The sequence below is a fragment of the Camelus ferus genome, chromosome 5 (assembly GCF_009834535.1).
Source record: "Camelus ferus isolate YT-003-E chromosome 5, BCGSAC_Cfer_1.0, whole genome shotgun sequence".
Lineage (NCBI taxonomy): Eukaryota > Metazoa > Chordata > Mammalia > Artiodactyla > Camelidae > Camelus > Camelus ferus.
In genome coordinates, this window is record NC_045700.1 from 56,952,398 (window position 1) to 56,979,318 (window position 26,921).

Below are 26,921 nucleotides of genomic sequence, written 5' to 3' on the forward strand. Positions count from 1 at the left end.
CCCAGGACCTCCATTAAAACTAAATAAATAAACCAAATTACCCCACGCCCCCAAATATGAGAATTTAAAAAGCACTTATAGTTTTTATTCAGTATGTACAGTTATTTGTATCTGATGCATCATATTTATTTAAATATGTATTCTGTTCTCTTTATGAAGTAATACTGCTTTTAAAGTGTTCAAAATAAAAGCAATTCATAAGGAAAACGATTCATGTCGTACCTAGTATTGGTGTGAAGGATGCGGTATTAGGCTTGGAAGGGTGGTAGCAAATTATTTTTTAATGTAGGAAATATTGCTTTCATTGTCTCCAAAGGCCTGAAACAGCATGCTTTGTGTCAAAAGATGAGACTACCATTTGATATCTGAAACAAAACGCTGAATTTACTGCACACTTGGTAGGGAGCGCTGTGCTGGTCAGGCACAGTTTTTCTCAGCAGAGCAGGACAGTGACCCTACATAATTTTTTGGGAAGTGTTGAAGGCAGGGATTGGCGGACTTCCACAGATGGTGGTGGGATGACGTTGGCAGTAGAAGCTGGCTTCTCAGGTGAGGCTTTTGCTGCACAGGTGGCACTCAGAGGCTCCAGCGTTGAAGTGACTCATTCCTGAATGGCTGGTGCTTGGGAGGTTGGCCACTGATTGGTGGCCTTACAGAGGGGCATTCACTGAGGCAAGTTGTCAATGATTGATGAGTTTCAAGCCAATTTTGTCCTTCAAAGGCTATAGAACTGTCTATATTAAGCATGTTTAAAGCCATTCTTCTGGCTACGTATTGCCATGGTTACAGAACAGTCTGTTTTAGGACTGAGAACTTTTATTCTTGCATGTATAATTTGTCCTCAGGGTTGACTGCTTCAGAAGTTGGATTATTATATAGCTTCTGCTGAGAACCTTGTATTCAGATTTGAAGGCGGAAAAAAGCAATGTGTCTGGTTCTGTAATAAACTTGCCTCTGTGCCGATTTTGGCGTTGCTTGAAATAGGAAGAGGAATTATACACAAGTCTATCTGATGTTCTAGAATCTTCCATAATGGCTGATAGCACATCATTGGATGCTTCTGTTTTTCTACTTGGAAAAGAATAATGTCTTTAACTGAGCAATGCACTGTCTTCACTACTTCACAGCAATGAGACCTTGAGCACTTTCTTTTTCTGAATCTGGTTTCCTTGTTTTTAAGTTGAGAAGAGTAATACTTAAAACGGGCTTGTGAGGGTTGAGATTAGTTCAAGAAAATGGGGAATGACCCGTGTTTATCCATAAAATTAAAACACATTTTTGAAATTAGCAGTGATAGTTAAAATAATCATTCTTGTTTTTAAAAAATGTGATGCAGGGAATATACTAATATCCTCAGCAATATTTAGAAACCCTGGTTTATGGGAATCTTTGAGCCCAGTGAAATGACATGCAAAATTTTTGTGTATTTGTGGGTACAGGGTACAGGCATTTTCTTTTTTTGTGGGGTGGATGTGAAGAGTGATCATAGATTCATTAGATTCTCAAAGAGATTAACGAATCACTGCTCTACCATAAAGAGGGGAGATCTTTTCCATGGAGATACAGAGTCAGCAGGATGGGCCAGGGTAGCTCATTTATGTTTCCAGAAGGACCGTAGATGGGTCGACTACAATGGGCGCTTCTGTTCAGATGCCACCAGGGCTTTCTCTTCAGGCTCCTCCCTTCCATTCTGGGCTCTAGTCAGGCTTTCCTGTCCCTGTCCCTGTCCTCTACTGGTTTAGGCCTCGGCATGTTGGTTCACACTGCCTAGCATTCTCTCCTGTCTGGATAACTGTCTGGAGAGCTTCTGCTTGTTAAGCTAGAAGAGTTTTCTGGTGTCAGCTTACCTTTCACCTCTATCAGGATCCATTCCAGACCCTCCAGGTCCCTGCTCTGGGTACCAGGGCACTTGACGTATGGCAGTGCTCTTGGCTCTCAGTCCACAAGGACTTTTGATTTGTCGGTGTCTTCCCGCTAGACTTTGCAGTCCATAGACTAGGCAGTATTGCGATCTTGTTCTGTTTGGATGACCATCAGTGCCTGTCACCTTCGTCCTCAGTTATTAGGCACTCAATGAATAATTGTTCAGTAAAAGGAATATTTTTGTCCCCCTAGTTGCTGATGCTCAAAAATCTCACGTCGTTTTAACTTTCCCTCAGTCTCAGTATTGTCAGTTGCCAGATGCTAAACACTTTTGCTTCTGATCCTGATTTGCACTGCCTCTGCTCTACTTTTGACTCTCTTTACTTGATCCTAAACTGTTTCAATAGATACCTCCAGTTTCTCACTATCCAAGTCCGTTCTACAAATTGCTCCCAGCGAGGTCTTTTGAGACCTCTCTTAAAAGGCCTTGTCACACGCTGCTCAGCCTCCCATTAAGCAGACAGTGGGATGGAATCCAATCATCCCCCATTGTTCCCAGACTTTTTTTATTTCTTGCTACAACTGTCATTCCCTGACTGCATTGCTTTTCTTTTCTTTTTTCTAACCTTGGTGCCTTTTCTCATGCTAGCCCTTCTTCCTGATGGGTCCTTGCCTCAAATCTGTATTTTAAAATTTATCTACTCTTTGGAGTTTAGCCTCAGTTAATTCCTATTTGAAAATATCTCACGTTCCCTCACTGAGAATTCAGATTTCCCTTTTCTGCACACTTTTAACACTTTGTTCATATCATTTTCTAGGCCTTTACCACTAGATTTTGAACTACTTTAGACTTGAAACTAGGTAATATTAAATACAGTAACAGCATAAACATTTAACATAGCATAGTTTCTGACACAAAGAAAGTATGATACATGCTCGCACTGGACCTGATACTTTACCTGATGCCTGGCCAGCCTTCAATAAATGTTTACTCAAGTGAATTAAATCGGAATTTTGGAAAACATTGTGATGCTATGTATGGACCTTTCTTTCGTACAAAATGTGTACTGCTTTGTCTTTTAAGATCTTTACATTTTATGTTTTTTTTTTTCACTGAAAAAAATACATTAATGAATGATGCGTTTTCTTTGACATTTCCAGGCCACTATATTGCCTCTCTGTCTATGGCATTAGCTGTGGTATTCAGGCTGTGGTGATGCTTCAGGCACCCAATGTTGCTCTAACACCTAAATTTCTATTTACCAGGCAGTATTCCTTTCAGGTGTCTAATCACAGGGAAATTGCTGCAGCTTACTAAGTTATCAGAGAAGCACTGGAGAAAATGCTGGGATTCATTCTGTTTAAATCTAACCACCTTCCTGGCAGGGTGGGTCTCATCGGCTTAAGTGAAAGGCTGACAACAGGTTTCAGACCCTTTCTGAAAGCCATGCTGAAGCATGTATCTGCAGATTCTAAATAAGTTCCATTTTCTCTTCGTTGATTTAAACGTACTTTGCATGTAGAGAGAACAAGGAGAGAACAAGCAGAAAGCCCTCTGAAAAAGGGAAAGAGGATGTTTTATTAAGTCCTTTCCATCTTATTTAATGTGAACAAAGTCAATAAATTCACCAATGCCATCCCAGAACAACAAAACAGGTAGCAGGTATTGGCTCTTTGTCAGACTATTGTTTGTGTATTTAATTTTACTCAAAAGAAAGCTCTCTCAGCCAAGATGGTGTGAAGAAAAAAAACAACGCATAATACGAAGAATGAAAGGTAAAGTAAAAGGAAAATAGAATAAATGATTTCAAAACTTTACTGAATATTTTTCATGGTAACTCTCTGGGGAGACAGGAGCGGTCGTGTTGATATACTGACTACAGCAAAATAAAATATGGAACACTCTCATGTTTACACTGTAAATTGGTATCACATTCTGGAAAGCATTTTAATAATACATATCAAGAAGCTTTAAACAGTTTTTACTTTTGGCCTACTATTTTTCCTCTCAAGGAAATAATTGAAAATTCAGATGGAGATATACATACATGGATTTTAATTACAGCATTGTTTGCAGATGTGAGAAATTAGAAATGACTAAGCATACATTAATGGGAGACTAGTTAAATGGCTAGTAACCCATAGAATGTTCTTCAGTAATGAAATATGGTAATTTGAAAAATATTTAATAGCATGGATACATGTTCAGAATATAATCTTTAAAAAAATCTTCATTTTTTTTTTAATTTTTAATTTTTTCATTGGAGATACTGAGGATTGAACCTAGGACCTAACGCATGCTAAGCACGCGCCCTACCACTGAGCTGTTACCCTCCCTGCCACAATAACAATTTTAACCGAAAAAACAGCATATAACATTCTTTGATCACTTGTTTTCTGTTTTCCTTCCTACTTATAATGCACTTACTGTAGTAAGTCACATCATATGTAGTGGCAAGTCAAGTGGTATCACCCTATGACCCAGCTGGTATAGTCAATATCAACAATTTGGTGAGTTCCTTTCACTCCTTACTTCATGCTTATATAAACATATACACAATTATACGCACATACACAGTATGCTTTTAATTTTGTAAATCAATTTTTTATATTATGCTTTTAAAAGTACTGGGTGGAATCCAAGTTATTTCTGAGGAATTGGATTAGGAAATTTTTTAATTTTTATCTATTTTTCAATGTATTTTCCAAATTATCTGTATAGAACATTTAAAAAATGAGTGAAACTAAACCCTGAGCTAAGGAGGTATTTTGAATGTGAGAAGGACACAGAAATAAATGATTAGCAAATGGCAGGTGTCAGTGACGAAGTAAGTATTAATCGACATAGCCACCAAGGTCAGCTTTCTTTCAGGTCAGTATCCCGTATCTGATTCTCTGGGGGTGTTTGTGCCTCTAGGGGCGTGCAAGAGGGACCACAGGCAAGCCGTGGATTAAACGTGCATGCCCATTTCAGAGATAAGTAGTTTAAATTATTTTATATTAAAAGAAACGGAACAAGTGAATCGAAGAGGATGGCTTTAAGTCATGTCCCTACCCCCTTGGGATATACTTATCTTTTTAGGTCAGTGTTTCTCAACCTTGGCTGTACTTTAGAATCATCTGGGACCTTTTAAAGCTTTGATTCCCTGGATCCCATCTGCAATGATTTTGACTTAATTGGACTGGGGTGGGGCCTAGGAATATTGTAGAAGTTTCCCAGGTAATACTGATGTCTACACAAGGTTGAGAACTGCTGTCCTAGGCCAAGAGCGTTGCTCATACTGGAAAAGGTAGCAACAGTAACACAGACAAACTGATAATCTTGAGGCTCTGTAAGATTTTCATTTAATATTTCATGCATTTGTTTAAGCGATCAGTCACACATTCAGAAAATAATTAAGCAGACACATGTGTTTACAATACTAAGTGGTTTTTCTCAAAGAACAGTTGTTTCCTGGAATGTTCTTAGGACAACAATGTGAACAGGCAGTTTTTAGAAAGACGTACACTCGTTCACGTGTGATTCATCTCTTGCTTGATTGACATTGTTAATCACACAGTTCTCTTAACTCTCAAACATCTTATGTGTACTTTTCTTGGTACTATCACTCTTTTACCATTTGACTCTTTCGTGTACACATTTGAAGGCAACTCATTTCTTTGTATCACTCACAGTGACTAGTAAAGTACAAATCTTGCATACAGTAGGTGCTTAATAAAAATGTGTAGCATAAAATGACTGCTCAAACCCAGACTCCCAAACTTTCTTGGTTCACAGCCTTTAAGTGTCTCAGTAATTTTTTTTGTTAGCCAGACAGCATCTTTTAGCAACTTAGTAGTCATTTGAAATTAATACATATTTTCTAATTACTTAATGGGATGTGTTATTGTCTGTTAAAAACTGTATAGCTTCTCAGACCTTGGAGTTAACCTGAACACTGCCATCTTTATTTCCTGTTCAATGTTCATCTTTATGCAGTGTTTTGTTGTTGTTGTTTTTAATCAGAACAGTCACTGAACACTCAACTTTACAAAGATGTCATGTCACTGATTTGACTAGAGGATGTTGGATTATGGACTCTCTCAAGCTAGTGTGGTGTCCAACAGAAGTTAGTATCATTGTGTTTCCATGAAAATTTAAACTATCTTCTGGCAGCCCTGTGAGTTTGTAGTGTCACCTTTGGTGACTTCGAGCACAGTTAAGGAACTGTGGCCCCAAATCTTGGGCTTTTGATGTTTTTCTGTTTTAGTCACAGCAGAGGATTTGTTGACTAACCTTTTGTTGATTATTTTGTTAGTGTTAGACATTCAATTGCTAAGCCTATGCATACATTCTAACAGAGAAATCATGGAATTTCTTTGCAGCATTAATATGTGGAACCACTAAAAATAGGTACTTAAAAAAAAGCACTTAACTGGATTCAAGGCACTGTAATAATAAGTACTTTACAGTCCTGTATTCTTTGATTCTAAGATGTTTTTGAGATTTGACTGCATCTCACAGACGATGGTAAAGAGAACTTCCCTGCTGCAGGACAGAAAGAAATCAGCTGTCCTGTTGCATGGGGCTTGGAGATGACAGTCTTCGGACACAGCTGGACTGTTCCCTTGGCAGGAGGTGGAGGCTGCTGGCCATCCCAGTTGGTGTGGACAGTTGACCCTAATTTAAAGCCCATTGTGGAGAAATGTGCTAACATGGGCTCCAGCAATGAGTTCTTTCCAGCTCCAGGTCCTCTGGTTTAGAGTTGGCAGCTCAAAATAGTAATCACACTTTATAATTACTTGCTCTTTGGGGATATTACATCCTTTTTAGAAGCTTGGTGGGGAATATTTTGGGGGTTTATTTGTGGGGGACATTTTAGTTTGGTAATTCAAACTCTTTAGGATATTAATTATATAAATAGCAATAGCTTGATTCTCCCTTTGGCCTGTATGACATAGTCCTTTCTAGACTTCATTCATCAACTGTACTAAGTTAGGAACACTTAAGGACATTGAATCATTAAATTGCCAAAGAGGCTGGAGTGTTGTGTCCAATTCAAGTAATTCATACTTAATTCATCCCCAAGGGGTTATTATACCCTAGCTCGCTCATCTAACCTGATTTCCACTGATACATTCATGAGAGGTAACATTCAGCGATTGTTGGTTCTCTGAAGGTCTTCTTGTCTCATATATCATTGTTAATATATTTGAAATACCTAGGGGAAAAATACTTACTATGCACAGATTCCTAATGGATTATTCCTTTTAAGTAGCAATTTATTAAGAAACCTAAGTCTATGTGAAATAGATGTTATAACAACTTTATATTAAAAAATTCTTTAATTATTTCCCCAAGTGGGGTCTTTCCCCTTATGGCAGTCTTTTGTTTTCACCCATATTATTTGTTTCCATTTTTATTGTAAACTTCAATTTTGGTTCCTTGGTGATATGCTAGAGGGTTTTTTCCAATTATTTAGAATTGGGTAATTAGTAGAACTTAATCTTCATATAATTGCTTTTCTAAGGAAAAGCTACAATGGTGGCCCTAATCTTGCTTTTGAAATTCCTTCTCAACATCACAAGAATGAACCTATCTGTTAAAGAAAGTTATTGAAGGAAGAATTGGTAAAGAATCAAAGAATTTGTACTTTGCTTAAAGTATATAACTTACAAAAGTTCTGTGCACAGAAATGGTTGCTTACACATTATCTCCTTGTCCCACCCCCCACTGTAAGGCTTGTCTACCTCATCTCACACATTTGCATCCTCCCTTGCAATTATTAAGTGGTTCTGAGCCCAAAGTCTCACTTTATGATTTCAGAATAAGGAATTCATTCATTAATTCAATCATTCATTCAAAAATAAAGATTGGTATTTGAGGATACAGCAGTAAATCAAATGGAAAATCTCATGATCTCATAGAGCTAACATTCTAGTAGGGGAAACAGAAAATGAATATAATGAGTAAATTATACAGTACTTAAAGAAGGTAGTATGGAAAAAATAGCTTAGGATGTGGGGAGAGTGGTTGCTCAATCCTTGATGTCTCCAGGGGAGCCTGGAACCAGGATTGTTCCTTGGCCAGTTCCTGGGACTAGGCTCTTGGAATGTTCTGTATGTTACTAATGAACGATGATGTTTTGTATGCCCAGAGCAATGGGCTGTCCTGTTCCAGCTTGTCAAGGCTTCTCAGGATTAGCTAGTAAGTTTATGATATATACCTGGTATCTAAGCTGGGGTCCTGTGTTTCAGCTACCAAAGCTGGTTACATAACAAGGATGTGTCTGCGGGACCAGCACCCCTGTGACACCCTTGCATGTGTCCCTGCAACTCGCAGCTAGAGAGGAATTGTGTCTTACGTAAATCGAGAAAGAGATGGACCTGGAAGCTCATGTCTGACTTCTCTGGGCTTGGCAGATGCGTTTATTCTTCCTGTTGTTTTTAGTCTTACCCTTTGCTGTAATAAGTCCTACAGTATGACCTGCACTGAGTGGTGTGAGTTCTTCTGGTGAATCACTGAACTTGAAAGTGGTCTTGGGGCCTAAGAAGGACTGGGAGGGTAGGAGTCATGAGAAGTGTAATTTTGACAAAGACTTTGAGAAGGTTAAGCCATTTGGATATCTGGAGGAAAAGAATTCTAGGCAGAAAGAACAGCCTGTGCAGAGACCCAGGAGGAGGCACTAGCCTGGTTCAGGGAAGTGCAAGGGGCCGATGTGGATCAGGCGGGGTGAGGATGGAGTGGGGGCGGGGGAGGAAGCCCAGAGACAAAGTGGGGCGCAGCATCAGACAAGGACCTACCTTCCTGAGGGAAGGAGCCGAGGTCGGTCAGCATGTGCTCGCTGGGCGGGCTGCTCAATTCCCATCTTTCCTCCAAGAGGAAGATCCACTTCTCACGTTTTCTCAGCTCACTCATTCCTGCTTTTGGCGGGGCCTTCACGTATTCTTTTTAACCTCATTGTTCTTTTATCAGTCTTTAAATTTTTGTGCTGTTTTCTCAGGAAAAAAAAACCCTCGTATTTTCCTCCCATCCTTTTCATCTCTGAGGCCACTGGGCTGTAGCTTCTTGTCACTCCACACTTAGTGCCTTCATATATAGTGTACTTAATTAATGCATGGTGGGTGAATGTGACTGAATAAATGTGATTCTGAGGTAGGATGGAAAAGTAAGAAGAAAAGATAAAGCTTAGGATGAGAAATGCCTATGTAGGAAGTTTGGACAGCATGCTTTAGGAGTTGATTTATTTATCAGATTGATTTATTTCCCCTGAGGAAGAGGGCCCTTTGGGTCGGCAGAAAGGACTGAGTCCAAGTACTAATGGCTCACTTTCTCGTTTGTTCCCTACTGAGTCGTCTGCAGTGTGCTTGTTCTTAAGTTATAAGGACTCTTTTTTTTTTTTTTATGGTATCCTTTTCATTAGTTTTGGTGAATCGCACTGATTTAAGCCTCTGGTCCTGGTGGAGAAAATGTGTATTTCACTTGCTCCATAACATTTTTCACCTTTGGAGATCATGTCCTTATTCTGTCTATAATTTCTTCTCAGATTTGACATTTTCTCTGTGATGAATATTAGTGCAATACTTCAAACAGGCACAGGTTGTTTTTTTTGTTTGTTGTTTTCCTTTTAAACTCCAAAGCCAATAAGAATTTTGGATCAAATCTCCTGCTTAAGCAATGAAAAGGAGGCTTTTCTAATTTATTGAACTTTTTCTTTGATTCAGCACCCTTTTGTCCCTTTAAAAGAAGGAGGCTGTGTGTCCATATTTGAAATGCTGTAAAGATTAAACTGCGGAAGCCCTTTCCATTCTGCTTTACAGGATGTGGAATAATATGGTCCTTTCTTTCATAAGCTCCTTTGTTGTCCTCGTTCTTTTCTAAACTTTCAGCCCTCCTTCTAATTAAACAGGGAAATTGTGCTGGTACCCTGGGGGAAAGAACTGTAAAACTGCTTGGTGAGTTTTGTTTTGTAATAGTGAAAGTAAATCAAATCTAATCTTTGCTGTAGTAATGTTGTATTATATTTATTTAGCAAGTTTTGCTTCTGTGCTCTCTAGTCAAAATTTCCAAGTTAAATATTCTTATGAAAAATACGGAAAACTTCTATTAATTTCCAAAAGGAAAAGGAATCTTAATATTTATTTATTTTTGTGGCTACTGTCATACTGTAAAAGACTTCTCACTGGCAACTATGGGATTAAGCTCAAAATTTTACCAAATACTGGGGCTGGAAAGCTGGCTGTAATTCCCCGGGGATTGGCCACTTCTGATCTCCTCTATCCTCTTTTTTTCTTCCCCTCTTCCTTCATTTCTTCTTTCTCCTACTCTTCTTACCTTGCCTCCCTTCCTCCTCACCCTTGTTCCATTCGTCCATCATCTACATGCGAAACCCCTTAACTAAACTCTGGCAAAACACGGCTGAATTTGAAACAATATTGGCTGTCAAGAAGGTTATTCTCATGGAGAAGACAAATACACAGAAAGTGAAACAGATGCCACAACATATCATGCACCATCAGACTAGTCAGTACAGAAGAGAAGATTCCATCCAACCAAGGGCAGATTTATCTAAAGAAGGGCATTTGACCTAAACTTTGAAGGATCGATTAGGATTTTTGATGGATAGAGATTTAAAAAGGGCTTTTCAGATAGAAGAAAGAAATGAATAATGTGGCAGGGAAGTGGACTGGTCTCGACAGTGAGCAGTGATCCATTTATGTAACAGTATAGAGCAGAGATGAGCAAACTTTTTCTGTAAAGTGCCAGAGAGTAAATAATTTGTCTTTGCAGACCACATGGCCTCTGCTGTTGTGGCAAAAGCAGCCATAGGCAAGACATAAATGAATACTCTGGCACTGTTCCAATAAAACTTTATTTAAAAAACAGGCCACAGGTCGGACTTGGCCTGTAGGCTGTAGTTTGCTGATCTCTGGTAAAAGAGTGGTTAGTGGGAAATTAGGCTCGGGTGGGAGGTGGTAGCCAGATGTCAGATTTTGAACACTAGGCTGAAGAGTTGGGAAATAATTGATACTCTCTTTAGTGAAACCATGATTATGTCTCTACTAAAGGTTTTAAATACCTTGGCAATTAAATTTGGAACCAAATGTTTTCTGTTTACATCCTAAGATATCTTTATAGCTAGCTCCGTGCTAAGATTTCTGCGACTGAATATTTTGTATGAAAATGGTAGGTGGAGAACAAACTAGACCTCTGAATGCCCTCAGTAAAGTTTGATTTAGGTCATAGCATCTTTTGGGGTCTCACCATAAAGTCACCCCTGGAATGAACCAAAAATTCAGATCATGGAAAACGGAAGAGAATGAATGGGCAGGCCCTTTAGAGATCTGAACTCAAAGTGTTGACATTTTTCCTGTTCAAAAAATAAGGTGAGCTGATTCCAAAGTAGATAGTAGATCGATGTTTTTTGATACTTATTTTTTAAAACCACTTTACTGAGGTATGATTGACATGTAAAGGCTGTAGATATTTAATATATATAACTTAATGAATTTGGGGATAAGTATACACCTGTGAAACCATCACCACCATCAAGGCCACAGACATATCCATCACCTCCCAAAGTCTCCTCCTGCCCTATTATTATTATTATTTTTATTTTGCGATAAGAACACTTTAACATAAGATCAACCCCCTTAGGAAACGTTAAGTATATAGTACAGTATTGTTAGCAGTAGGCACTCTGCTGTAAAATAGATCTCTAGAACTTATTTATCTGGCATAACTGAAACCTCACAACTTTTGGCCATTACCTCCCCATTTCCCCCACCTCTCAGCCTCTGACAGTTAACATTCTAATCTCTTCTTCTATGAGTTTGACTATTTTCGATTCCACATACAAGTGAGATCAGACATTATTTTATTTCTGTGTTTGGCTTATTTCACTTAGCATAATGTCCTCCGGCTCCATCCATGTTGTTGGGTGGCAAATGGCATAATCACCTTCCTTTTTCAGGCTGAGTAAGTTTCCATTGTATGTTTACGCCAGTTTTCTTTATCCATTCATCTGCTGATGGACATTTAGGTTGTTTCCACGTCTTGGCTCTTATGAACAGTGCTGCAGTGAACATGGGAGTGCAGGTGTCTTTGAGGCTGACACTTACAGGAATCATTATACCTATTGATTCTAAATTAATTTCTGCATAATTTCATAGACATTAAGTGTATTAAGTACTATGGAAATTTCTTCTCTTGTCTATTTCGATATTGCCTTTTAAAAACCTCCTTTATGGTATGCTTCTGTAGTACCATTTTTTCCCATGTTGCTTCCTCAGAATCTTCAGGGTAAGAATGGGTCTTATTCGTGTTTGCAGCCCCAGTGCCTGCCTAGAGCAGATATGGCCAAAAGTAGGCAGTCAATAAACATTTGTCAAATGAATTAATGTAGGTAAACATTTCACAATAAAGTTAAAGTTTGTAAAACTCAATAAAGTTTTACAAATTTATTTCATTGTTAAAATATTTTACTTCAAAAATTTTATCTGTGATCTGTTTATAAACTTTATATACCTGGTATACTTTTAGCATTATATTCCTAGAGAGGAAAAAGTTGTGTATTAAATGAAGTTACTATAGATGCTTGAAACATAATTGAAAAGAAGTAGGCTAGTTTTTGTTCTGGAGAAATCTGAAAATAGTTTGTGGGAACAGTTGTAACCTACATAAAAGTAACAATATAATAAGATGATGTCAGATTCTCTTGAAAAGAAGTGGGGTTGTAATTACCAGCTCACCCCACTTCAAGCTCTAGATGTCACCAAATAAATAGCTAGCAGTATTTTTTTTTTAACACTTTCTGGACTTTGAGTTACCTAACTATATCCTACAGCAAAACTATAATATAGTGTTGATTTTAATATGCTTTTTCAAGAACATTTCTTTATACCTATTTAGTAGTCTTTTGAATTTCAGTAATTCTCACTGCTTAATGCTTTTAACCATGTGTGAAATAGTCAAATCTTTGCCAGCAACCTCAGGACTTTGCTCATGGATGTGTATTTTATTTTTACTTGTTTCTCTCAACATTTAGATTATATGTTTTCTAAGGGTACAGTTGAAACCATTTGATACTGAACCATTTTTAGACCAATGGTGACATACTGAAAAGAAGATTATGTGAGCAGGGCATAATGATTATAATTAAGTGACAGAGAAAATAATATGTGCATGGAAAGCTGAAAAATACAATGGAGGAGAGTAGGTAGATTATGGAGACAAAAGCACCTCTGGTTGAAAATCATATATTTAATCATGCAGTCTGCCCAGTCTAAATGCCAAAGTATTTTTGTGGAGAAGAGAGCTAGTGAGGGGGGTTGTTATGGATATATATATTAGTTCTGGCTGCCAGTGCTGTTGGATCAAACAGTTGACATCACAGAAGTCAGAAGCATCCTGTTTAAGTCATGGCAAGTAGTTCTTTATAACTTTTAGAGGAAGAAGAGCTGTTCATGCTTTTTTAATTGCTGTAATCAGGCTCTCAGCCAAGATTTTGTGTTTTTTTAAATTTTTATTTTAATGCTGTTTCTGCGGCTGCTTGTGCTGGGCCAGAAAAACCAGACTGAGGGATGTGGACGAATGGCTCAGAGGGTCAGCAAATGGCACTTTCTTCTCTGGACTGCTTGAGAGGAAATAAGTAAGCTAGTGAATATGATGAAAACCAAAGTCCTAAGGCTTTCCAGTGAGAGAGAGTATGGAGTAAAAGGTATGGAGCTTGGAGTGAGATAAACCTGTTAATCCTGCCTGTAGTCTAGTAGCTGCTTAATTTTAGCCTCAATTTCCTTGACTTAAAATGAGGGGAAGTCTTGCAGGTTTGTATTAGGATGAAATTGGACAACATGTATAAAGTTTCTAGCTCTGGGCCTGAGGGAGCAGGGTGTGTGTGTATGTGTGTGTATGACAAATTATTATTACAAATACTAGTTTTTTTCCCATTTGAGCTAGAGAGAACGGTGCTGGTCAGGCCTATTTGATGCCTTACGTCTATTAGGTTATCTGAGGTGCAGATAGATATAGGGGATCTCCTCAGAGAGGGAGGCTGTGATTTTGATAGCCAAGATTTGATCTTTCCAATTTGTTTTTTCTGAATTTGATATTCAGTTTTCTTATCAAATTTATTATATTAGCATTATATTACATGTGAAAAAATAAAATCACCCATTCTGGATTAGAAAACATTTTTGGAAAACATTTTGTGAATTAAATCCAGCTTCAGAATGCCAGGAGGTGTTAGGGTGTCTTATTTTGGCAACTGTACATTTACAAGGATGAAACAGATGGAATATGCAGAGTTTTTAAAAATGAATTTAGCTTAAGCTATTACTACACATTGGAATTTGTCTCTAAATCCAAAGGCTCTGAGAATTTCTGAAATTAACCTTTGGAGCAAATGAATTAATAAAAATTCCCTGCTGAGTCCCATTCTTGAAAATGTTAAAGGAGCCACTGTATATACATTCAGTTTGAATAAGACCCATTACCAAATTTCAAAAAGGAATCTTAATTCCCTTATCTTTCAGTTGTGTGCAGTCTTCCTCTTATATGGTTTGTCATATTTTGGGTACACTATGTTTTCCTTCTTTGCTTTCTCTTATTAAAAAATAGGATATCTTATTAAGTAAAATAGCCTATATTTACAGTTGTATCTTATGTCATTTAAGGTACTTGCTTTGGAAGCAAGCAGCAGAACCCAATTCTGGCTGCAGAATCTGGGGGAGGGATTTTGATACAGCTCACAGGTTGGCAGGAGGAGCTTACAGACCCAGCTTCCCGAAGCAGAAGGACCAAGGAAGCACAGGGAAGCACAGAGGGTAGGAGCTCATAGCCTCTCATAATGATTCTGCTCCAGCGTCTGTTGGCCTCTGGGTGTCTGTATTCACATTTCAAGGGCCTGGCAGACTGGCCCGCATAGTTAGATGCTTTATGCCAGTGGCTCAAAAATTTTGTCTAGGGGATTAGAGGCAAGTGGCTGAAAGAAGTATTTTGAATTGAGCAGCAGGTACTTGTCCTCTACACATAGGTCCACCTAGTACAAAAAAAACTATCCAAGGACATTTGGTTTAGGAGACCATCATGCTGTATCTATTCCAACCTGTTTTTTTTCTTTTAATCAAGAGTTGTTTCCCATTTGAGTTTAAAGCCATGCTATGGGGCATCAGTGTGTGTGTACGGATACATTTTTCTTTATAATTGATGTTATATAACAATGTAAGTTCTCCATGATGATTGCAATCATACATTTCTTGAGTTGACTTAAGTAGCATGACCCCAAGACTCACTGTAATATGGTATAAAATGGCTTTGGAGTCCTTCATGGTTGGGGAACACTTGAAGGCTGTCACAGCTTCTTAATAACTGAGACTTGAAGAATTTTGCCTAATGGCCCGAGTGTCTGCATTCTCGTTTCTTCATCAGTAAAATGGACTTGATATTACATATTTTGCAAAGGTATACTGAGATTTTTGTGATAATATACATAAAACTTGGAACCAGGAACATGGGTTTACTCATAGCCCTTTTTCACATTTTGATGTAAAATTGTTAGAAACATCATTTTATTTTAGTGTGAAAACATAGTAATGGGATGAACGTATGTTAGGGAAAAGTTAAATAGTTCGAGGATCACTTGGAGTTGAGGCCCAGGGCTTAGTTGACCTTTCAGTACCTGACGCTCCTGAATCTTCCTATCAGCAGTAGTGACAGTAATGACTACTCTCAAATAATTTAACCTGTGACGAGGCTTTTTCTATTGTTAATAATGCTGAGAAAGTGGAGGTGCGGATGAACATCAGGTATCTATGTTTTGCCCTGTAATCTATTTTCCATATTCACATTTGAATATATATATAAAACTGTTGCCCGGGAAATTAACAGTTTTTCAGGCAGACTAATGGAACCTCATTTTATGGTATGACTCTATAGGATTTAATCCTTCCTTTTTCCCCCACAGTTAATTATTCTTATTTTAAGAGTAAGCTTTTAAGAGTATAATCAGGCAATTGTAAAGCAATAGTGTAAGAGCACAAGCTTTGAGGAGAGACTGTCCCAAGTTTGTGTCCTGTTTCCTCCACGGCTGACTTATAAACCTGCTAACCCGCAGTTACCAACATATAAAATGAAGACAACAATTGTATCTTTCTAATGAGGGTTCTTTTTGAAGAGTTAAGTGGAATGACGCACTTAAAAATTAACACAATGCCTGGCCCGTTAACCTTCAATACATTTGAGTTCTTATTAGAGCTTTAATTATTATCGTATATGAGGAAATATACAAAAATGTGTTTGTGTCTGACTATATAAAGAATTGTTTGGATAACATTTAACCTCATTGTTAGATTCTTAACAGGATCAGGACCATTTTCTAACTTGCTGGATGGTACCTTCCCTAGGACTGGGCAGTTATTACAATGGTCCTATTTGTGTTTTAAATGTCTTTGTTATGGTCCCAAAGCAACTGAAAGTCTAGCTTATTTTAAGAAAGAATAGGTAAGATATGACAATTTTACAGCAATATTGCAACACAGTCAATGTTGACTAGGATTTTTTTACCTGACGTGATGTCCTTGTTAAAAATTTTATCGAAAAAAGTGGGTTTATACAAATGCATAGCAGCATAATTGATCCTTAAGAGATGTTTCTTATTGATGTACTCCTATTTGTGATGTGGTTTCCAATTATGGAATAATAATTTTTGTTGTAAATAATACTGACATTTGATTTGACAACCACTGTACTGAGTACATTATTTGCATTATTTTATTTTATTAGCTCAGAGTAGCTACTATTCTTCTGATTTTACAGATGAGCAAATGGACTGAGGTAGGTAACTTACCCAAAATCATACATTTAGGGAATGGCTGGTGAGTCCATTTATAGTGGAGGAGAAGGCATCTTTGGCAAAGGTGTTGTGATACAGGCTTTGCAAAGGCATTTCCATGGTGGTAAAGTTCTTTTGTAGTCAGACATTACCATGGGTAAATTCATGAACACATTGTCAAGATCTGCAAGGCTAGAGGTTTAAGTAGAAACAAGCTTTAATTCATATTTTCTTCAATTTATTATCTTAGTATGTTTTGTTATACATTTAATGGATAATGCTTTTTATATTTTAGAGAAAGTTTTTTAAGATTCAAGTATAGTTGATTTACCATATTAGTTTCAGGTGTACAGCATAGTAACTCAGTATTTTTGCAGATTATACTCCATTATAAGTTATTACAAGATAATGGCTATAATTCCCTGTGCTGTACAATATACCCTTGTTACTTATCTATTTTATATATAGTAGTTTGTATCTGTTAATCCTATACCGCTAATTTGTCCCCTCGCCTTTGGTAACCTTAAGTTTGTTTTCTGTATCTGTGAGTCTGTTGTTCATATACATTCACTTGTGTTATTTTTAGATTCCACATATAAGTGATATAATGCAGAATTCATCTTTCTCTGTCTGACTTATTTCACTAAGCATAATATTTTCTAGGTCCATCTGAGATTTTGTTTTGATATTTTGAAATTTGGCACTGAAACACATCCCCTGCTTTCCAGACTGCAGAACAAAATAAAGGAGCTAGCCACACACTAATGGGTTTAGTGCGATGGCATTTTATTCTAAGACCTTTGACTGTATTTTGAATTAGTATTATATCCATATAACTTGATGATATTAGAAATTAGTGACACAAAGTAAAAATCATTTTCCTAAAGTGAGAAACTGTCTTTCCATTATTCACTGTTCTCACTTCTCTTCTTTTTAATTGGCAGAGAAAATGGAGTGATAGTTCTGTGCCTTCTTAATAATAAATTTGAATTTATTCAGTTTTAGAAAGAGTAATGAATTTGGAATGTTTTTAAACACCTTTTTCTATACATCCACGTGTACGTATTTCCTAAGTTTTTCAAAAGTCGTACTGTTGTTCCGATGTCTTAAATCACACCTTAAAGTATAGAGACATTCGCTTTCTAGGATCTAATGTGCTGCCGTTTCTGGCTTTTTTCTCTTCCAGTGTCTGTATTTATGCTGAAAGTCCAGGTGAATGACATCATCAGTCGTCAGTACCTGAGTCAAGCAGTTGTAGAAGTGTTTGTCAACTACACGAAGACAAATTCCACCGTGACGAAAAACAACGGAGCAGTGTTGATAAGAGTGCCCTATAAACTAGGACTCAGCCTAACCATTATTGCTTACAAAGATGGCTACGTGTTGACCTCTCTGCCTTGGAACACCGGGAGAATGCCAAGTAAGCCCTTAGACGGTTTTTTGCCTTTGCCAAATGCCAATGGCTTTTATCTCTGCTTTGGGAATATCTTGTTCTGGTGGACTGAAATGGAGACTATCTGTGTGAAGTTAGTATAAGGTTAGAAAGGAGTGTGAGTCTGAAGAAAACATGAAGGCCGTTTTCCTTCTACAGGGGCTCGAAGGAATCCTGAGCAAGGGCTGTGCTCTGCTACAAGGCTGGTGTGGCACTGAAGGGCGTGCCACGCCCACGGGCTTAGTGGGAAGAGGGATGGGCTACGTAAAGTAAGGGCCAGGTGACAAAAGGACATTCTCAAAAGATGAGACAAACAGTTTGGATTATAATAAAGCTGTTCTCTTAGGTTCTTGAGCACATGAATGGAAGTTGTTTAGAAACTGGATTTATTTGATAGTGTCTAAATAGGCTAACCACGGGGCTAAAATGAATTCAGGGAGCCTGGCTATGAAGCTGGGGCTGTGCTGGTGGACTGTAGCCATAGCCTGATGGAGGAGAGGAAATGGAGAGGAGAGGTGAGCACCACGGGCATACTTGGGGAAGAGTGAGGAATTACTGGGGTAATCATTTCATAGCATACACATACGTCAGATCATCACGTGGTATATACTTTACACTTAGATGACGTGAGGTGTCACTTGTATCTCAGTAAAGCTGGAAAAAAATTGGTAGGACTTAGTATACCGACTAATTGGACATTGGAAAGAATGGGACATACAAGGTGCCAGAATACAAGCCTGACTGATTGGAAGGATAATACATTAGATAATCAGTCTTTTTAAAATTTTAAATTTTTTATTGTGGTGGTTCTTGTTAGGATTTAGATATTTTAATTTCATATTGGGAACATTTGAATCTTGAACTACTGTTTAAATTTAGAATAAGAAAATGAAAAATGAATTAGATAATTGAGTAAGATTCATGTGAACAAAATTTTAATAAAACAATGACAAGAAAATCTGTGTAGGGATGGGTTTGAGGTACATTCATGATCTCAAATGCTTTCATTTTCCTAAAAGACAAATTAAGCATAACTATTCATCCAACAAAAGTGAGAAAAACAATGAAAGAAGAAACCAACTAAAATGGGAAACAGGAAATAATAAAGATTAGATTGGGAAAAAATAGTGAACAAAATGCTAGTTCATTCAGCAAATTACACACATATCTAGCTAATCTAAAAAATGAGGGAAAGAAAAGACAAATACATAAAAGCTTTAAAAATCATAAAAAATCTATCAAATTTGGCAGTAATTTTAAATCAGTAAAATGAATGATTTTGAGAATATAAATGATTATATTGATTTTAGATGAGGCAGAATAATAACCATGGGTAAAATGTTCCAGGTAAAGATAACTGCAAAGGCTGTAAGAAAAAGTACCCCAGATCATTTTACCAAATCAGTAACGCCTTCATTCTGACACCTAACAGAGGTGATACAAAATGAAATGCCCTCATGTGTGCATACTGTCTCATATATACACGCACCCCTACAGGCCAATCTTGCCTATAACTCTAAGTGCAAAAATCCAGATCAGAATAGTAAAAAAAGAATTTCACCAGTACTTAAATATAGCATGCTGTTAAGACCAAGTAGGATTTTTCTTTGCAGGACTACAAGGATGTCAAATGTGTGTGAAAATTTAATAATTCTGTATGTCATAGTAGTAGAACAAATGAGAACTACTACTCTATGATAATATCAACAGTTGTCTGAAGTGCATTTCATAAGTTCACCCTAACCAAGAACAAACTTTTTAAAGACTAGGACCACAAAGATATTGTCAAGTATCTTAAAATCACACTTAAGTATAAAACATTAGAGGTGATCCTAGTAAAGTAAGAGACTAAACACAGATGTCTGTATTTTACATTGTCGTAGAAGTTCTTAGACACCAGAAGTCATAACTAGTTAGGAGAAATAATGAAAAAAAAAGTCCCTCTCAGAACAGCAAGAACAAACAAAATACGTAGGGAAGCCTAACAATGAAAAAGTGAAGTAACTGTGGAGGGAAAATAAAAGTACCAAATGTTACTGGATAGACCTAAAAAAAAACCCCAAAATCCCCCCAAATCAGCTAAAACACCAGATAACTGGAAAAATATCATATTTTTTTTATTAGCCTGAATATTGAAAAGACTTTCATTCTTCCCAGATTAATTTACAGATTTACTGCATAATAAAAAAACTTGGCAAAATAATCCTTAAAGAATAAATGTGTAAAAATACCTGGGAATCCTGTTTTAAAAGAAGATTTACTAGAGGTAATTTGCTATTCCAGATGATTAAAATACTTTATAGCTACAAAATTAAAATTGTGATACCGAACTATGATTTGAACTGTGGTACAAATCAGATACTAGTATGTATAAAGATATAATCTATTGATAAGATGCCATTATAAATAATTGAGAAAAAGCTGAATATTCAATAAGTAGTGTTGGGATATTTTGGTTAACTATTTAGAGTTAATTAATTTGGATACATATTCTAAAATATATTGCTTCAGAGAGTTCAAATGTGGAAAATTGAATCATTAAATATAAACTGATTTTGTAAATTAGGATGGTCTGTTTAAACTTAAAAGCAATGAAAGATGTCATAAAAGGTAGATTTCAGCATAATAAAAAAGTTAGGAAAAATATAGGAAATGATGAATGATATTCTTAATATGCAAAATTCATACAGAACAATAAAAAAATACCAAGGCCCTGCCTAAGTAAAGTAAATGGACAAAATTATGACTTAGCAACTTTCAAAACAGGAAATACAAATGATTAATAAATATAAAATGTTTTACCTTCCAAATAATCTAAGTACACCAAACAAACAAAAAGAAGCAACAAACCATGTTTCTTAGATTTTTCACCTTAGAAAAGCTTTCAAAAAGTGGACATATTCAGTACTGACAAGTGAGGCAGGATGGGTGTTCTCAAACAGTGTTGGTGGAACCAGAAGTCAGCAATACTATTTGGACAACAGCTTTGAAATATGAGTGTCAAGGGCTTAAAAATCTTCAGAATCTTTGCTAGGAATCTATCCTAAAAACAAACATAGAGATAAAGTAGACAGACATTTGCGCACAAGGATGTTGATTTAAATATTTTGTAATAATGAAAATGGAAACAATCTAAATATACACTATTATGCAGCATAGTGGTTAAGTGAATCTTGATAATTTAAGAAATGAAATGTGTGACCTTGAAAGTGTTATGAAAAGTTTCTACTTTGGTACAAAAATGCTTACAATGTTATCTTAAGTGAAAAAGCAGGGTGAAACTATCATACTCAATCATACTCCCTAGTTTTTAAAAAAATCAAAGGACAACTCCAGGAAGAGCTACACTGAAATACTAATATGGTTGTCTCTGTGATATGGTGCGATGACCATTATTTTCTTCTTTCCTTTTCTGTATTTCTCACCTTTCCCAGAGTAGATATACGTCCCTTTTATAATCAGAAACATTTTTTTAAGTAAAAGGAAATTTGAATGTAAGTTTTAGTGAGATTTGATTCACCTCAGGTTTAATAACCTTGAAAAGCTGTCTGGGTTGCCCCTTGTAACCCACCTATGACTAAGAAAGTGACCAGATATGGGATAATGCCCTGATTATAATCCTCTAAAGGACCTAGCTTCTGCCCTACCACGCCCTCTTCAATCTAATAAATCCAGTAGTCAGTCTAAATGTTCATGTATTCTCAATTAAAATTACGCTTACATTTGGTAGTGTTTTTTCCTACTTAAGAAAATGTATTTTGTTTTACATCTATCCATACGTCACTATATGCTTTTTAGGTTTTACCCTGCCTTTTCCACATTTCCTTTTCGGCTCTTTGAAGTATCGCAGAATATTAGAAGTACTCCCATGCACGTGTGTTTTTATCCTTTCCTAAGTTATTTAGGGATCTTCTGTCCTTTCTGTTGATATTTAAATACATCGCATGGAGGTGAGAGATGAATGAGAACTCGTTCTTTAGGTAACCCGTCAAAACACATTTTTCTTTTGCAGGATTGGTAAGCTTATTTGATTTGTTCTTGCTTATAAAATGATGGCCTTTTGTCCCTGCTTCCTGCTTCTGATCTTGAAAGAACTGAGTTATCTGCGGGGCGGTCTGTGCTTATGCATTTCAGGGGCTCACTCCCTCAGGCCGGTTCAGCCCCATCCTGGCTGTGACTAACAGGGGCCTGTGGGTCATTTTGTGTGTTAAGCTGTTTCCTCCTCTGCCAACTCCGTCTGTTGGGCAAACCACACTGTGTGAGGAAGAGCACTGCACCCTGTGTAGGAAGTTAAAGAAGAGGGGATGTACTCTTGATCTCAGAGAACCTTGCATCAGGGGGCCAAGAAAAAAAGGTTTTAAAAATTGTAAGAAGGAAACAAGTAACAGTCATATAGAGAAAATAGCAGGGGGTTGTTCAAGCATTTAACTTGACCCTGTATATCTGGGGTTGGTTAGTCACCTTGGTACAAACTACCGTATGAAATAAAAGATCAGTGAAATACAATAGTGATGCCCAATCTTCTCACTTAGTTATGTTCTCTTCTCCCCTCCATCATGTTTTACATGCATACTTCCTTTGTTCTGAATTGCTTTTCCCATTACACAGTTTGTTTTTCCCCTCATTTTTAGGACCTGCTGGAACAGAACTATACTTGTTCCGGTTTTCCCTCCATGTTTAATAAAATACTGTAATTGTGTTATCTTTCACAGTATATTCATCAGTTACACTTTCACTGTTCCCGCAAAGCCAAGCAAATATATGGCTATTTGAAGACACTGTTTTAATTACTGGAAAATTAGCTGGTAAGTACACCACTTCTTACTTAGCTAGCAAGTAAACACTTAAAAGTGACTATATTGTATAACTATACTTCACTAATGAATCAATGTTGATGATAAAGTGGGAAAAATCTAAATTGATCAGGGACAATTAGTACTGAAGATAAACTGATCTGAACTGATTCTTATTTCACTATCAAACGTATGTGTGTGTGTGAGTGTGTGTGTAATGGAAATCATTCTCTTCTTTCCTATTTTAGCCACCCTCAATAGAACATTTGACCTCAAATACTGGAAAGAGCTTTTGAACTTCTTTCCAAATCCCACCTCTTGCTGGACTTTAGTGGTTGCTGAAACTGGGGAAGGGACGCAGCCCTTTGGGGCTTTCTAGTTTGCAGGTCACCTTCATTCCTGCCTCTGACACTAATCTGCTGCCTGTGTGGGGAAGGCTTGAGACTGGGGGGATGAAGTATCTGCTCTTCAGATGCGATTTGCCCCACTTGCACATCCCTGGGGAAGACACCTTATTTGGTGTCAGATTCAAGCTCTGTCCTCGAGCTCTGCTTAACCAACCATAAAGATGAGAGTTTCATCCTTACCTCCCTTATCTAGTCCTTAGGGGAAAGCCCATGTTGTGACTCTTACTGAACATTATGTCAAACCTTTATAAATGACAGTGGTTTTCCTTTTTGTTTTTCTTTTGGGGAATTAATGTTTAGAACTAAAGTATAATACGGATGACTGGTAAAGGCAGACAACTTCAAAGTGGGGTCCGATCAATGTGAGGGTAAAAAGAATGTTTTTGAAATTCTCTTAATTTTCAGAAGCTATCTGATTTATTCCTAATGTTTGGGGAAAAAGAATCTAATACTATCATTTGAAAAAAATTAAACGAGGGCTCAATTAGTCTTGGAGTAGTTTACTGAGGGAGGCAGTAGACTCTTCTGCATGAACTGAGTTTGCTGGTACATGGCAGGACGGATGGATGTGGAGCTGTGTGTGACGGGTGAAAAGTAAACAGGAACTATATGTGCACAGAGAGAGGCCACATTTTATGCTGCTGGGGCCTTAGTGAAATCAGGTTCTCCCTAGTCCCTCTGCAGTGTTTTTATTTATTTGTTTTGGTTTTATTTGGGCACTCCTGCTCTTTACTGGGCTCTTCGAACCCCATTACAAATCGTAATTTCTGCTAGGTTACATAAATGGGTCAGTGTGAGTGTGTTCATGGGTCACTCCTTTGCCAGCGTACCGAGCAGTGGTGAGCTCTCATCTGTCTCGGTGCTACTGCCATGCCTTGGCGCCTCTCCGTGAGAACACTGAGGTCTCCTGAATTCTCAGGTCCCTCCTTTTACTGCCTCACTTCCCTAAGAGTTGACCCATGGATGAGGCCAGTGGGGAAAGGATGGATGTTTCTGATGTTAAAGCTTTCCTTAGTACACATCCTCACTTCTTAATTTCCATTAAACATTTGTATTTTTCCTTCCAGGACTTTATCTGAACAGTGAAAATATAGTGAAAATGTGTAGATATGTTTGTAGTAAAAGGAGCAGGAGAAATAAGAGACTTCAGGAATGTATAAAACCTTAGAGAAGCTCAGCTAGTTGTTCCCTTTAGTGTACATGTTTTCAGTTGTGAAGACAGTTGGATTTTCATCATAATTAAGCCACACAGTTTAAAAGAGTAAGTTGATAGTACCTGTAAGGGATCAAAAGGTATTGAATTGTTCCCTCAAGGTAATTTAACAAGAATAATATTTTATGGATGTTTTGTTTTTCTTTATATCCCCTAACTATTTATTTTCCAGGTATTCTAGCTTCATACATAGATGATAAATAATGTAATATAATTCTCAAAATCTAGTTGGTCAGGTAACTCTTTAAAAACTGATACTTTTTTCATCCTAAGAATTTAACTGATTGTTCCTGGTAATTTTTAGTTTCAGTGATTTAAGAGTTGAACCTTGGATTGTTAAAGATATGTAGATTATAGAAAAAATAAATATTATCACTGAGTTCTCCATAAATTATACTAGAAGATAGTCAATTCAAAGTTATTAACATGAGATAATATATATAAATTGAGTGCGTGGCATTTGAAAGACTTTTAATGTGTGTTTAATTTCTGATAGAGAAACCTACCCACTTGAGTATATGGCTTCTCGTCAGAGACGCTTTCTGTTACAAGTTGCTGAAAACCCAGTCCTAAGCTAGCTTAAGCCCAAAGGAGGCACTTATTTATTGACTGCATGAATAACTGATAAGCGTAGGATTGGGACCAACTTTAGACATGGCTTGATCAGGGCTTCAGTTGAAATAATTGAGAACTAGTTTTTCCTCTCTCCATTTCTTAACTCTCTGCTCCTTAAATATTGTCTCAATTTTCACATGAGTCTCATTTTTGGTCACAAGGTGGCTTTTGCAACTCTGACATAGACCTGCTTAAGTAAAATCCAGTGGGGAAAAGTATCTCATTAACTGTGGTTGTCACAAGTCCCGTCATTCAACAAATCAGTGTGGCCAAGAGGATAATGAGATGCTTTTTATTGGTTTCAGCCCATTCTGGCAAGCACACTATTCCTGTTTAAGAAATGGAACCCCCCCATGAACGCCATGGGTCAATGTGTGGTTCCCTAGAGTGAAACTCGAAGGTGAAGGAATTCTGGGCAGTAGAATCATGCAGTCTCTAGGCTAAAGATGCCTTGTGTGATCTAAAGAAAGGGAGATTTCTAATTTATTCAGACCTGAATATAAAATAATAATTATATGAGATGTTAGTAATGTTTTAGAAGTAATTGCTTCCCTTAGAGTAAAATGTCCTGACCAATGATACTGTGCTTAATATGAGTTTGTTTTGTCTGTTTGTTAATGAGGCTTCCTTTTTCAGATGCCAAATCTCAACCAAGTGTTCAGTTTTCAAAAGCCTTAATTAAACTACCCGACAACCATCACATTAGCAACGTTACAGGCTATCTTACGGTTCTACAACAATTTTTGAAAGTGGACAATTTTCTGTATACAACTGGAATTACTCTCAATAAGTCAGGTACTTTCTAATTTATATAAAATCTATTTTTTAAAAAAGTACATAAATCTCTCTCATCAAATACTATTTAGATATTTGATATCCATTTAAGCTTTGGAGGAGACATGTTACTTTTGAAACAAATTTAGTTATTAAAATGTTTATAGGCAAGTCTATTATTGTCCAATAAAAGATCACTCAAGAATCTTCTGCATACATTATTTCAAATTAATGGAAAACTTATAGGATATTTTTATCCAAAGGAGGCAAACAAGTTATAGAAAATAGTAATGATTATTGTGTAATTTTGCAAAATAAAAAAAATTTAAAAATGGAAATTTAAGAAGTTTATACATACTTTTGTAATTTGACCTATTCATTCTTATCAAATTGATCAGAAGTATCAATACTTGTTACAAAAATGTTTATAGATTCAGATAAGCAATTGGAAATTTTTCTTTTCATTGTTACAATTTTAGAGAGAAAATACGAAAAGATATTTTTCAGATTCAACAGCACTAATACATTTACATAAGGCTGTCATGACCTAAGTTAAGGAGATGATGGAATTTTACATTTTATTTAACAATTCACCTGTAAATAACCCCTATAAAAACTGTCTTCCCTCTGTACATCCACACTTGTTCCACTGTTGCACCTAACAAACTCCAGTGTTTTAGATGACTTCAGACAATCTGTAATTTTTATGGTTTTTATGGTTTTACCTGAGTCAAATTTTTGATCCATATCATTTGGGGGAACAGTCAGAAATCAGAGTAATAAGCATGCAAGTTTTCTATTTCTTTTAACCTGCTCTAGCTGATGCTGCTGATGCCCCAGCCAGATGACCCTCACTCTTCTGTTACAAGCCTGTGTTTCCTACTGCACACATCTGTGACTCTGCCCATGGGCACTCCCTGGTCCAGGAAGCAGATTTGGCCCTCACGAGGGGCAAGCTCTCAACCAATGACAGATAGAGTCCATAAAGTGTACATACCTGTCCATTAACACGTC

At 37.0% G+C, this 26,921-nt stretch overlaps 1 protein-coding gene across 1 annotated transcript in view; it reads left to right on the top strand.

Moving 5' to 3' along the window:
- FAM171B (family with sequence similarity 171 member B) overlaps positions 1 to 26,921 on the top strand; it is a 59,334-nt gene that overhangs the window by 18,286 nt on the left and 14,127 nt on the right. Inside the window, exons 2-4 of the mRNA XM_032479884.1 lie at positions 17,860 to 18,093; positions 22,818 to 22,910; positions 25,770 to 25,928. Of these exons, the coding sequence (XP_032335775.1) occupies positions 17,860 to 18,093; positions 22,818 to 22,910; positions 25,770 to 25,928 (486 nt within the window). The remainder of the gene's footprint in view (positions 1 to 17,859; positions 18,094 to 22,817; positions 22,911 to 25,769; positions 25,929 to 26,921) is intronic.